We start from the raw sequence: 14,718 nt of genomic DNA, 5'->3' as shown, positions 1-14,718 counted from the left end.
TTGAACATGGATAATAGAAGGGAAGGGCTTACAAAGGAGAGAGAGGGAGAAATAGTAAGCATCCTAGAATTTGATACAAGACTGGCTGCGTAGTAAAGAGATGGGGTACACGAAAAGTTGGAAAGGACACCTTTTGACAGGTGGAGGGTGAGTGAGTGAGAGAGAGAGCGAGTATTATAATGAGAAAAAGAATGAGAGGGCACTGAAAATAATGAAAGATTGCAGGTATGAAATGAGGAGGAGGAATAGCTGGTGATGGAAGAAGGTTTCCTTACACCTGTTCCTTTCTTTCCTTCCTGCGTCACCAGCTATACCTTCTCCTTATTTCATACCTATAATGTTTCACTTTTTTCAGTGACCTTCCATTCTTTTACTCACTGAAATACTCGCTCTCTCTCTCTCACTCACCCTCCACCTGCCAAAAGGTCTCCTTTCCAACTATTCTTGTGCCCCATCCCTGTACTACCTACCCAGTCTTGTGTCAAATTCTACCTTGTTCACCATTTCTCTCTCTCCTTTGTAAGCCCTTCCCCTCTATTATCCATGTTCACTTGTCACTACCGCAGCTGGACAAATATATAGCAAAATCTCTATTGCACATAAAGATTGAAAAAAGGATAATGGAAGAATCTTTATGTACAATAGAGATTTTGCTATATATTTGTCCAGTTATAATAGTAATAGTTGAACATGGATAATAGAAGGGAAGGGCTTACAAAGGAGAGAGAGGGAGAAATAGTAAGCATCCTAGAATTTGATACAAGACTGGCTGCGTAGTAAAGAGATGGGGTACACGAAAAGTTGGAAAGGACACCTTTTGACAGGTGGAGGGTGAGTGAGTGAGAGAGAGAGCGAGTATTATAATGAGAAAAAGAATGAGAGGGCACTGAAAATAATGAAAGATTGCAGGTATGAAATGAGGAGGAGGAATAGCTGGTGACAGAAGAGCTACTGTCATGGAAAAATATATTAAAATAAGAGAGAAAAAGATAGAGAGAAATGAAAACATAAAGAAAAAATGGAGTAATTACTCACCTATTACGCCAATCTAACCAGGAACCACTAAATAGAATTATTCACTCACAAAATCACTTTTTAAATAAAACTGCACACTGCACTGAAAGACTTTTAAATCACGTCTACGTCACGCACGCATACCACACACAATTGAAGTTGTCACCACTGTAGACATTATAGGGAAATCGCGAATTATGGGTAATATTGGGTAACCGATGAACGCCCCCCCTCCCACCTGCGGTGAAGAGCATTATTAGTTCCGTTTGAATCACACCAGTGAGAGGATCGTGTGTGCAATCGAGTCCATCATCAATGTCGGAAGGAAGTGCAAAGAAAATGGTAAGTGTTCTTTATAATTCTTATTCCGCGAGTGAAGTAGCTGTAAATAAAAACCTGAAAATAAGAAAAAAGTGTTATAAAATATATTCAGTGTTTCATATATTTCTGTCCTTTTTACAACTTCTTATATCTAATTTTTGTAGACTTGTAATAAGTATGCAAAGAATAGATATAAGAAGCTGTACAAAAGACAGAATGAAACAATGAACATATTTTACACAAAGCCGAAATCAGACCATACTTTTTCTCGTGCTGGATTACTTGATGAATTAAAATGTTGTTTACTGATTGGTTATAATAATGCAAATATCCAATCAGCAGTCACCATTCTAAATTCAGCAAGCAATTCAGTACGAGAAAAAGCATCGTCCGATTTCGGATTTAGTTATATTAATTATTAAAATTTTATATCCATGTAATGGCAATAATATGTACAACCTTCAAAGAGTCGCAAATGTGGTTTCAGTTACGCTGTGAATGTAAACAATATCTAACATAATGTTTACATTCACAGCGAACTTCGAAACACAAAAGCGACTCTTCGAAGATTGTACATATTATTGCCATCGTCGTTATTTACTACAAATGATATTGTTTTTTTTCAGAATACGCGACGCTCGAGGACCCCCTCAAGAAGTAAGGAGTTTCCCCCCTTACCATCGCCGAAGAATTCCACTTCGGCCACGACTGGGTCGCGGAGAGGGCCTAAAAAGGCCTCGCCTCCGCTGCCATCTACCAGGTGGGTGCAATGGGTGCCACCTCCACCACCACCACAAGCCATCGCCGACGCCGCTGCACCTCCGCCACAAGCCGCCGCTGCACCTCCGCCACAAGCCGTCGCTACACCTCCGCCACAAGCCGCCGCTGCACCTCCGTCACAAGCCGCCGCTGCACCTCCGCCACAAGCCGCCGCTGCACCTCCGCCACAAGCCGCCGCTGCACCTCCGCCACAAGCCGCCGCTGCACCTCCGCCACAAGCCGCCGCTGCACCTCTGCCACAAGCCGCCGCTGCACCTGGACCATCCAGGACTAAGAATCCGGAGGAAAAAGTGAGTACCTACCATTTTGTGTTATATTTATTTAAATTAATTCTTTTTTTAAATTAAAATTTCAATTTTCAGGAGAAAGCTCGCCTCAAGAGGCAAAAATACCGCCAAGGGCGGTCTAAAAGATTGGCCGCTGCCGCCGCCGCTGCTGGGGCAGCCGAAAAGAAGAGCCGCCGCGCCAAAAAAACCTCCAACGTAGCTGTAAGTAAAAAAATCACTCAATTTCATTATTTATTGAAACATATTCTAACGATCTGACTATTTACAGATGAGGAGCTTCTCACTCCAATCCATGGAGGTCCAGCCTCCACCGCAGCCAACGGCAGTCCACCACCACCACCACTACCAGCAGCAGCAACAGCCACATTACCCCATGTGCTATAACACCCCCCCTACATTCATGCAGCCCCCCAATTTAGTTTATGGGATGCCCCCCCCCGTTAGCAACTATTACCCCTTTATTCCTAATTATCAAATGTACAGATAAATAAAACATTGTATATTTTAAATTAATTGACTCTTAATTTCAAAACCTTCAAAGCTTCTTTTGCAGGTAATAAGGAAAACATGCAGGAGATCCGTCTGTCCTTCGTCAATCAACACTGAGTAACCTTCAATCATTTTTTGCAGCTAAACTATTAATCCGAGCGACTTCTTTCTTGTTTTAGTCGCAAATATGGTTAATGAGGAACACGCTATATTAATTTCAGATTTTTCTCATGAAAAATGTGTCTGTACGAGTCGAAATCATAAATATTGCTTTTGCCTCTCCCTTCTTTCCCCCCCTCAAAGGCTAGTCTAGTAGCAGATTCACGTTCACCGTGCGTCGTGTGCCTGAGAGGGAAAGAGAGAAGAGACAAAAGTAATGTTTTATGAGTTTCGATCGTACAGGCTCATTTTTGATGGGAAAAATCTGAAATTAATTCAGCATCTTCCTCATTTACTATATTTTCGACTAAAACAGGAAAAAAGTTGGTCGGATTAATAGTTTGGCTGTGAAAAATGTTTGAATGTTACAAAGTGTCGATTGGACAAGGACAGACGAACTACGGCACGCGTTACTCCATTTCCAACAGCAGCTGATCTCTCAAAATTGATGAAAATATGAATTTAAGATCGTAGATGTAGAAAATAACATCTACTTTAAAATAAATGCTTATTTTCTTGAAGATTTATTCAATTGTTACTAAAAATCACAGCGAGGCATCAAATAGTTCGTTTATCTTTCTTCAACCAACGATGAATAACATTCAAACATTTTTTATAGCTAAACTATTAATCCGAGCGACTTCTTTCTTGTTTTAGTCGAAAATATGGTTAATGAGGAACACGCTATATTAATTTCAGATTTTTCTCATGAAAAATGTGTCTGTACGAGTCGAAATCATAAATATTGCTTTTGCCTCTTCCTTCTTTCCCCGTCGCTAGCGAGTCGAGTAGCAGATTCACGTTCACCGTGCGTCGTGTGCCTGAGAGGGAAAGAGAGAAGAGACAAAAGTAATGTTTTATGAGTTTCGATCGTACAGGCTCATTTTTGATGGGAAAAATCTGAAATTAATTCAGCATCTTCCTCATTTACTATGTTTTCGACTAAAATAAGAAAGAAGTCGTTCGGATTAATAATTTGGCTGTGAAAAATGTTTGAATGTTGCATAGTATCGATTGAACAAGGACAGACGTACTACGGCACGCGTTACTCTCTTTCCATCATCAGCTGATCTCTCAAAATTGATAAATATATGAATTTAGGATCGTAGATAGAGAAAATAACATCTACTTTAAAATAAATGCTTATTTTCTTGAACATTTCTTCGATTTTTACCAGGAAACACAGCGAGGCATCAAATAGTTCGTTTATCTTTCTTCAACCAACGATGAATAACATTCAAACATTTTTTATAGCTAAACTATTAATCCGAGCGTCTTCTTTCTTGTTTTAGTCGCAAATATGGTTAATGAGGAACACGCTATATTAATTTCAGATTTTTCTCATGAAAAATGTGTCTGTACGAGTCGAAATCATAAATATTGCTTTTGCCTCTCCCTTCTTTCCCCCCCTCAAAGGCTAGTCTAGTAGCAGATTCACGTTCACCGTGCGTCGTGTGCCTGAGAGGGAAAGAGAGAAGAGACAAAAGTAATGTTTTATGAGTTTCGATCGTACAGGCTCATTTTTGATGGGAAAAATCTGAAATTAATTCAGCATCTTCCTCATTTACTATATTTTCGACTAAAACAGGAAAAAAGTTGGTCGGATTAATAGTTTGGCTGTGAAAAATGTTTGAATGTTACAAAGTGTCGATTGGACAAGGACAGACGAACTACGGCACGCGTTACTCCATTTCCAACAGCAGCTGATCTCTCAAAATTGATGAAAATATGAATTTAAGATCGTAGATGTAGAAAATAACATCTACTTTAAAATAAATGCTTATTTTCTTGAAGATTTATTCAATTGTTACTAAAAATCACAGCGAGGCATCAAATAGTTCGTTTATCTTTCTTCAACCAACGATGAATAACATTCAAACATTTTTTATAGCTAAACTATTAATCCGAGCGACTTCTTTCTTGTTTTAGTCGAAAATATGGTTAATGAGGAACACGCTATATTAATTTCAGATTTTTCTCATGAAAAATGTGTCTGTACGAGTCGAAATCATAAATATTGCTTTTGCCTCTTCCTTCTTTCCCCGTCGCTAGCGAGTCGAGTAGCAGATTCACGTTCACCGTGCGTCGTGTGCCTGAGAGGGAAAGAGAGAAGAGGCAAAAGTAATGTTTTATGAGTTTCGATCGTACAGGCTCATTTTTGATGGGAAAAATCTGAAATTAATTCAGCATCTTCCTCATTTACTATGTTTTCGACTAAAATAAGAAAGAAGTCGTTCGGATTAATAATTTGGCTGTGAAAAATGTTTGAATGTTGCATAGTATCGATTGAACAAGGACAGACGTACTACGGCACGCGTTACTCTCTTTCCATCATCAGCTGATCTCTCAAAATTGATAAATATATGAATTTAGGATCGTAGATAGAGAAAATAACATCTACTTTAAAATAAATGCTTATTTTCTTGAACATTTCTTCGATTTTTACCAGGAAACACAGCGAGGCATCAAATAGTTCGTTTATCTTTCTTCAACCAACGATGAATAACATTCAAACATTTTTTATAGCTAAACTATTAATCCGAGCGTCTTCTTTCTTGTTTTAGTCGCAAATATGGTTAATGAGGAACACGCTATATTAATTTCAGATTTTTCTCATGAAAAATGTGTCTGTACGAGTCGAAATCATAAATATTGCTTTTGCCTCTCCCTTCTTTCCCCCCCTCAAAGGCTAGTCTAGTAGCAGATTCACGTTCACCGTGCGTCGTGTGCCTGAGAGGGAAAGAGAGAAGAGACAAAAGTAATGTTTTATGAGTTTCGATCGTACAGGCTCATTTTTGATGGGAAAAATCTGAAATTAATTCAGCATCTTCCTCATTTACTATATTTTCGACTAAAACAGGAAAAAAGTTGGTCGGATTAATAGTTTGGCTGTGAAAAATGTTTGAATGTTACAAAGTGTCGATTGGACAAGGACAGACGAACTACGGCACGCGTTACTCTCTTTCCAACAGCAGCTGATCTCTCAAAATTGATGAAAATATGAATTTAAGATCGTAGATGTAGAAAATAACATCTACTTTAAAATAAATGCTTATTTTCTTGAAGATTTATTCAATTGTTACTAAAAATCACAGCGAGGCATCAAATAGTGCAATTATCTTTCTTCAACCAACGCTGTGTAACTTTCAATCATTTTTTGCAGCTAAACTATTGGTCCGAGGGATTTTTTTCTTGTTTTAGCTGAAAGTGTGGTAAATGAAGAATATGCTACATTATTTTCAGATTTTTCTCATCAATAATAAGTGTATACGACCGAAATTAGTACAACGCTGCATTTGACGCCCCTCTTTCCACTCCACAAAGCTATTACGCCAGCGTGAAACCGAGTTTCATGATTATTGCGCGGTATGACGTAAGGGGAACGCTCCGCTCGCTAGCGGGCGAGACGAAAGGAGACGCGAAGGGAATGCAAGTTATCGATTAAACAATTCTTATTGCCAAACCATTGGTCCGATCGAGAATATCTTTGTTTTAGACGATAGTCTGTCTAAAGATGAATATGCCTTATTTTTTCCAGATTTTTCCACCTACAAGTAAGCCCGTAGTATGAAAATTCCTTCTGAGAGACTTGCATTCCCCTCGCGTCTCCTTCCGTCTCACCCGCTAGCGAGCAGAGCATACCCCTTACCTCATACCGAGCAATAGCCTAGAAGCTCGGGTTTACACTGCGTAAATGCTTTGGTCAAGGAGAGGGGTGCGGGAAGGGGGGGCAAGAGGAGCGTTGTACTAATGTCGGTCGCACACGCTCATTATTGATGGGAAAAATATGGAAAAATTATAAAGAGCTCCTGATTTGCAACATTATCATTTAAAACAACAACGAAATTGATCCGACCGATAGTTTGGCTGCAAAAATTATTTGAATATCATCGATTGTTGGTTGGAAAAGGAAAGAGATTCTACAGTTAGCATCGATTCTCTCGATCATTAGATGAGCAATCAAAACAGTAATTTCTATTCTTTTAAGCTAAAATCTATATTACAACATCTACCTTGATAATTATCATTTTATCTTCTTAATTTCGTTTATATTTGAGATTTGTTGCTAGAATGGATAGGAGACAGAAATCACTACGTTTATCGTTTTTCAAACATCTTCTCTGTTAGATTTATACATTTTTTGCATCTAAACTATAAGTCCGATCGTCTTTGTTGTTGTTTTAGCTGAATGTGGGATGAACAAGGCATCCCTCTCCTTGTAGCATCAGCTTCAGCATTCTCAAATAATGTATGTAATAATAATCCTGGGAAGCCGTATTTTGTTTTGAATACTTTTATTTATAAAATCGTGTATTTACAGTGCCCTCTTTTGGGTAAAAATAATATTAGAAAAAGTGTTCTGTTTTACCGACATTACGTCTCTTTAGAGCAAATTTCATCATAATTACTAGTTTTCAAACTACAGCGTTATTTGTGAACCGATTTTCGATTTTGAGGACATTTTGGAATCAGCAAAATAATGTCTATGGGATAAAACAGCGAAATCTTTAGATTTTAGCTTCATTAAATTTTAATATTTTTTTATTAATATTCATATATATTTTTTTTTTAATTTTACAGTATTTCTTTGTTTTATCCCAAAGCTGCTATTCTGCCGATTCCAAAACCATCGTAAATTTGAAAATCGGTCCATAAATAAAGCTGTAGTTTGAAAACTAAGATTTGAGGTGGAACCGCTCTGTAATGTCGGTATTGACCTTACTCTTAATGATCGCAAGAAAAAGTTGTATCGCAGCATGCTCTCAGAAAGTATAACGCTTTTACGAAGATTTTATCTCCAGCTGAATATCGTAAATCGCGCGTCGAGTGCCAGATTCATTTATGGATTATTCACAGAACACCTGTTACGAGCTCTTCTTAAGGCGATCCTCTTTCTTCCTCCTCATTTGTAGGCACTCGGTCCTCCCACCAGTGTCTTATTTGTACGCGCAGGTACCCTAACTGCTCGTGTTCGCTCGCTCGCCGCTCTTTCGAGACTCGCGGCGCGACGCTACGATAATAAATTCACCGCGCTGCTCTTCCCTTTGCTTTATTTCTTTCGCACAGCTTCCCATTCTTACCTTTTCCCCGTGACTCTTGCAATCCCCTCCGCTACTGCCTACATTATTCTACCCCCACCTCGCCGTTAAGCATATATACCAATACATGTACACGCACTTATTTTAACCGACTTTCAACTTTTACATTTTTATACTCTTTTCTCGCGATATCCGTATATCTTATTTTAATATATATCCCACTTGTTTATTTGATGAATTAGGTTGTGCTTGAATTTATCATTTGTTGTATGTATATGTTTTTTCTACAATGTATTTTATTTATAGCGAAGAACGAGAGAATCGAAACTATACAAGTTTATAATCTCGTATTTATTGCTCGATTTGGGAGTAACTTTATGGTTGGTATATGACATGGAATGTAATAGGCCATTTTATAAATGTCGTAAGCTACGCCAGGCCCTGTGAGCGAAATCTACCTACGTGAGAAAAGAATTATTGAGAAGCTAAAGAAGGCAGGTCTGCAGCTGGATGAAATTAGCATTTGTACTTCATTCATATCATTTCAGTCTTAATGGCAAAAGAGGTATAATTATGAACCGATACTGCTCTTTTGTAATTATCTTTTTTCCCTACGCCTTCCAAGGTGAGAATGCAGTAGCATGTAATCTCTCTCTTCTTCCAAAGCCTCATGATGAAATTCGGCAAAATGTGTGTGATCCCTCACTTTTCTATATCGCAAAAAGTGCTTTATTTTTCACGTGGTTCGTGCTTCTTTAGCTAAAACCGTGTCATTGTCTGTTTTGTTTATTCTTGTTTGGATTCCCTCGTCGAAATTACCAGTCTGACTCATAATCAATGCATGCCAAGTGTTTTAATAACTCTCATGCGTTTGGCGCTGCAACTTGTCAGATTTATATTAGTTCCTTACCATATACATAGAAAAATGTGCAATGTGTCTACCAGGTGTGTTTTCTTCAGCGAAAGGGCACGAAGGACGAAAGATACTCAACGTGTATCAAAGAAATGCAAATGCAGACACTTGAGTATTTTATGATTAATATTGATTGAATCACCTGCTGCGAAATATGTCCTTCTTTATAAGTTTTCCTATTCTTTAATACAGGACTTTTTTTTATGAAAAATCTCAACTCGTTCAGAACATTATTACTGCTTATTTTCTGCGTTATCGAAAAAATTTCTAAAGTGCAATGTCTCAATCAAGGTATATCGTGTACAATTCAAATCGTCCTTGGCTCTATCGTTAATCACATGAACGATCGGAACGAGCAAGCGTCTAGATTTCCGGACTTCTTGTCTCGACCACGTCCGTCCTTCCTCGATAAAAGCTTCTCCTTGGTTAAGAATGAATGTAATCAGCAAGGGAAGCGGCTAACCAAGTTAGGAAGTCGGGCCCCTTGCATCGGGATTTCTAAATAATTAAGAGTGCTGCACTATATATATATATATATATATACTCTACGACCGATTGCATTTTTTAATAATAACAATAATATATTTTCATGAAAGCTGGCTGATTGAGAACCACTGGACGTTCACCTGTTCTCATAAGCGAAAACGGTAGTCCGGTATAATTACGTGCACAAGGAGACTCCAGTAATTAGCAGTGGTGATCCTTCGCTCTTATGTCAGGTGTGGCTTAACTTTTCTTCGGTTCGCCCTTACGTTCGCCACTGGAACGTTTCTTTCGAAATTCCTAAATTCCTCGCTCGGGCATTTACCACGAAAATCCATCTAGCCAGGTTGTAGGGCTGCTTGCTCTCGCTGCCATGATAAGCCCAGCACCCTTAATTCGATTCTCGCATTAACATAACCCTATCTGCGAGATGCTTCGACGTGTATCTGCCTAATTGATAAATTAGACCTCCGCAAATAACTCTTTCTTAGCCAAAATATTCCATCGGTAAAGCAATTTACTCACCGGTAAGAATAAGATTCGCGTAACGCGCGCGCGTGGAAGTCTGCCAGATCCAATAAATTGCCCAACACTGCCAAAATAATTTTCCTGAAAAATATTTCACGCTTTTCTCGCAACTCTATTGTATTCGTAGAAATTCTCGAGTTAAATGATTGGTATTACATAATCGATCCAGCGGAAGTCCAATCGTCCAGAGTTTTTACCAAGCGAGGTTTACTACAATTTCTCGTTGGACCCGCACGAGGGTATTATATTATAACAGTGTGGTGTTCCTCGGTGAATATTCGACTTTAGAGACGCTTCGGTCGCCGTCAGTGACCATGTGCAGTTGCGAGGTACCTGTTCTAGGTTTAATGCAACTGTTTCGACGGGTTTACGATCAGCCGGGAGGTCGACGTCTTCGCGCGAAAATAGAACGTCGTATACGAAACATTGTCGCATCTCTCCGCGTAGGAGCACGCTCGAGCTACGGAAAGAATCTTTCGAGGGGGAGGGGAGTAGGAGAAGGAAGAGGAAAAGAGAGAAAGCGAAGGAGGTGGCAGTGAGTGATTTAGAAAGCGCTGTCCGCCAACGCGCAAAAGCGCGTTTGCGATTTCGAGATAAAGCTCTCTCGTCCTACGCCGCGGTCCCTCTGATGTCCTGCCGAAAGGAACACTGCCCTCCCCCCCCCCCCCCTCCGAAAACCCGCGAACAGATTTCGAACCCCACCAGAGATCCCGACTCCAACGAAGCCCCTTTACGACCGGCAGCTCCGTAAAGCCTCGTTCACGTTGACCCACCTGCGGCGAAACTCGCCTCCTTATTACAAACCGAAAGCTACTGAAACCTCTACTCGCTCTCATCGATCCTTTATTACCGGCTCCCTCTCATAGATACCATCTCCACTGCTATCGTAAATCTCAACTTACGCTTTATATCTATCCAATAGATATAATGCTCGATATCTATTTCATAGTGTGGACCGTTTTATAATATATATATATATATATATGTATATAACAACGGTATCCATTGTGCTTCAGATTTTCTACTCGTTACATAGTTTTTAAGTGCATCGATCGCATTACTCATCAGTTGTAGCAACGTCTATAGTGGGGTATAGCAGCGTATTATTTTGGTGTGAAAGCAGCTTAAGAAGCAAGTTGGCGCGGAGGCGTTCGAGTGGCCTTTAAAATACGAGAAGTTGAACGCTAATGTCTTTTGTTTGTCTCTCCGGACAGCGTGGAATCCCCTTTTGGGAGTGGAGAACCCTCCTCACCTTCCATGACTCTCGCGAGCCAACAATATCTCGCTCCCATTTGGCAAAATCACTTTCCTTCCGTTATACCCTCGTAAATGAATTTATCATGGACCTCGCTGAACGGGATTTTTGAGATACGCCGAGGCGAATGTAACGGCAGTTTTCGCAATTCCGTAAGTAGCGAGATAGCGGAGAACGGATATCTTGACCGAAATGAAGCTTCGTCGCTTAATCTGCCAAGTTTTTGGTAGATTTAATTAAAGAATTTTTTGTCGTGCTTTCTCACGAGTGGATCGCGCTGCTAAGCGCTGACTATTTTTACTTATCGAGTTTGGGGCAGATGAGGGAGAGAGAGAGAGAGAGAGAGAGACAGGATTCTCTCGAAGCTGTACTCAGCATCGTGTGGGGCAGCCATTACGTGGTCCAGTGGAAGAGCCGTAATATCTCGCGATACGCCGCAGAAACCCATAACGCAATAATGTGCCGACTTTATGCGACAATTATCGCAGGGGTTCATGGTGCAGAAAGACGGTGAAACCGCCAGCGAGACCCCATTAACTAGCTACGGTGGGTGCCCCAGCGTGTGGCACCTGTCCACCGTGCCGATCCTGCCCTCTTGTGTGTCTAAGGCCTAAGGTCTCTTCAACCGCTTATACCTGACCTGTCTTGTATCAGTGTGAAGTTGGCACTCGGATCCAAAATTAAAAAATGGGGAAAAAAACCAAACAGTTCTAGTAGCACCCGGAAAAGTTCTACAGTTCCTTGCTATTTTTCAAAAAAAGTTCTGCAGATTGAACTCGAAAAACTATAAAAAGATGGTTTGGGGTGCCAACTTCACTTTCTCTAATATTCAAATGCTTATATCCTTTAAACTAAAAGTACTATCGATAAAAACTAATAGACATAGTTATAGAATTCTTTAGGGTGCCATAGGAACTCCCATAAGATTGCTTGGAACTGTTAAAATTCTTTTTTTAATATTTTCGATTTTTAACTAGAGTTCCAATGGCACCCTAAAGAGTTCTATAACTAAGTCTATTAGTTTTTATCGATAGTACTTTTACTTCAAAGGATATAAGCGTTTGAATATTAGAGAGAGAGAGAGAGTGAAGTTGGCACCCCAAACCATCCTTTTATAGTTTTTCGAGTTCAATCTGCAGAACTTTTTTGAAAAATAGCAAGGAACTGTAGAACTTTTCCAGGTGCTACTAGAACTGTTTGGTTTTTTTCCATTTTTAAAATTTGGGATGCTAACTTCACACTGGTCTGTCTTGTCTCGTCCTGTCTCGTTTTGTCGCGATTCGACTCGACTCGCCTTGTATACCCCGTCAACTATAATCCTATCGCCTGTATATACATAGTGTCCTACGGTATATACATGCGCGTGTTATCACTCACACAAGCTTCTCTATTATTTAAGAAATATCAGCTACCGATAAAGACTGTTGTACAATGAAAATAAAACGAGGATTAAAAATCTTGTTGTTCTTGAAATATACGATTGTCGCGAGATTTGATAAGCGTGAAAGCGTAATTTCCAGCTGGATGAGTGAGTTGCTTACGTTGTGTGGTCTCTGCGGTCAAAGAAATGAGATTGACACAGTTGACTTTGCTGCTTACGCGCTCTCGCGATAGTTTTCAGGACGGTATAAAATATTTCGCTCGAGCTTGACGGGGCGAAGCTAATGAGATACTCGCAGAGTTGAATTTGCTACATCGCTAAGTTTCCTGCGGAATCCTCGGCGGTTGATCGGTGCTCGGATGAAAGTACTTCTTTCTCCCCAACGATAAATCGCCTGTATTAACGAGCTGTGAACCGTAGGCGCACGCACTCGAGAAGAAAGTCGTCGCCGCTTCCAGCAGAAATCGTTAATTACGCATGTTGGCTCGCGGTAAAAGTTTGATGAGCTACGGGACAAAAAGCGGCGATTCTGGGTCGAAAGCTTCTTTTATCCGTCTCCCATACGTATACACACACTTATTCGCAAACTACACGGGAAAAAACCTTTCTTCGCAAATCCCAATTTTCCATTTTCTCCCCATCAAAGTTAATTGGTCTGAAAAAGTACTGCATTAATTAAAGCTTTCTTACACGGTAGGTCGTTTGTTCCTTTCTCATAGCTTTCTAGGATACAGCGAATAAAATAAGAAGGCATAGTCGAAACTTTGGTAATCATTCGGTTTATGACCCGGTAATTAGTAGTATATGGAGTTTTAAAAGTTATTTGGTTCCAATGGACGTTTCGTCAGGACGAGGGAGATTAAGGGGGCGTGGGCATCGCGGGTACGAAAGGGGTGGGTGGCATGCCGGATTTGGACGATATGTAATTAAAACACGTTAATTCGAGTTAATTAAATCGAGCGCTTACGAAATCACGATCGAGGCACGCCGCGCGTATTCTTAATTACATTCACCCACGAACGTCTCCTCCTCCTCCATCGGAATCGACTCGTTCCCTCAGCTCGGTAGAACGCGGTCACGATCAAAAAGTCGATCGCGATAATTAACGACCGACGGGCATCGGTTATCGTGTACCAATCGACCGGCTCTGATCTTACGAAAGACCTCCGAATCGCTTTCGGCTGTCCCCGCGCTTCGTTATCATCGTCAGCCAGCTTCCTTGCGTCAACTCGATCTTACAATCAAAATTCCAAACCATCCCCCCCCCCCCCCTCCACCTCTTCGAAGGAGTCAAAGCATTTGACGCTTTATTATCAAAGAGTATGCTTCCTGGTATCCAAGAAGCACAATATGGTGATATTTCGGTACAAAGAAAACTCGCAGGATTGGTGCACGGTTGCGCAGCTGTCGTGCATTCGCTTTTTTGCGTTATTAGTGACGTCGAAGGCGCGTGCTGTTCACTCTCTCTCTCTCTCTCTCTCTCTCTCTATATATATATATATATATATATATAAATACGCGTAATTTGAACATTAAATAAGTAATTATGCGTCGCGGTCAGTGCACCTTGCAGCTGCGGAGGCGTCAGCTCGCAGGAACGGTTACGATCATGAATACTTTTCTTTCCGCATTGTAACCAACGCCGTAGCTCGCTCTTTGCGGTTCCTCCAAGAATTCAGTTTGCCGCGTTTAGCCATCCCTGACACGGAATCGCGGTCGTCCAATTTTTTCCACTCCCAGCGGGAAACCAGGCGAAACAGTTTTATTGCCGTGCAATCAAGACCCCTGTTTTTCCCAGAAAAATTATCATCCGGAGTGCTCGAAACGCTGCAGTCAAGATGCATCGTGTAAGTGCAAGCTGCTGAATTAGAAGACATTCGATCGAGCTTATTAATCATTTCGGCATACTCGCGCGGCATGGTTCGTTTCAATCGCCACGACTAATTAGCGATCAAAGAATTAATAACTGTAAAGTGACTTAAGAGGTACCGAAACTTTGCTCGTCATGTATAAGTTGGCTAATTATAGCTCGTGTTATTTACATACCAGGGTAGCGGGAACGGAGAGCA

The 14,718-nt window shown here is 40.5% G+C and overlaps 1 protein-coding gene across 1 annotated transcript; it reads left to right on the top strand.

The window, feature by feature from the left end:
* Nucleotides 1-763: 763 nt before the first annotated feature.
* Nucleotides 764-2,889, top strand: LOC136785814 (testis-specific gene A8 protein-like). Its single transcript, XM_066747096.1, has 4 exons — nucleotides 764-1,356; nucleotides 1,962-2,405; nucleotides 2,478-2,603; nucleotides 2,671-2,889. The coding sequence occupies exons 1-4, from the start codon at nucleotides 1,330-1,332 to the stop codon at nucleotides 2,887-2,889; spliced, it is 816 nt and encodes a 271-aa protein (XP_066603193.1). The 5' UTR covers nucleotides 764-1,329.
* The last annotated feature ends 11,829 nt before the right edge of the window (nucleotides 2,890-14,718 follow it).

The sequence above is a fragment of the Prorops nasuta genome, unplaced genomic scaffold (assembly GCF_024137725.1).
Source record: "Prorops nasuta isolate Cenicafe-Biocafe unplaced genomic scaffold, Cenicafe_Pnas_1.2 PNAS00003, whole genome shotgun sequence".
NCBI lineage: Eukaryota > Metazoa > Arthropoda > Insecta > Hymenoptera > Bethylidae > Prorops > Prorops nasuta.
Note: the sequence above shows the minus strand (reverse complement) of the source record. Positions and strands in the feature narration are given on the sequence as shown.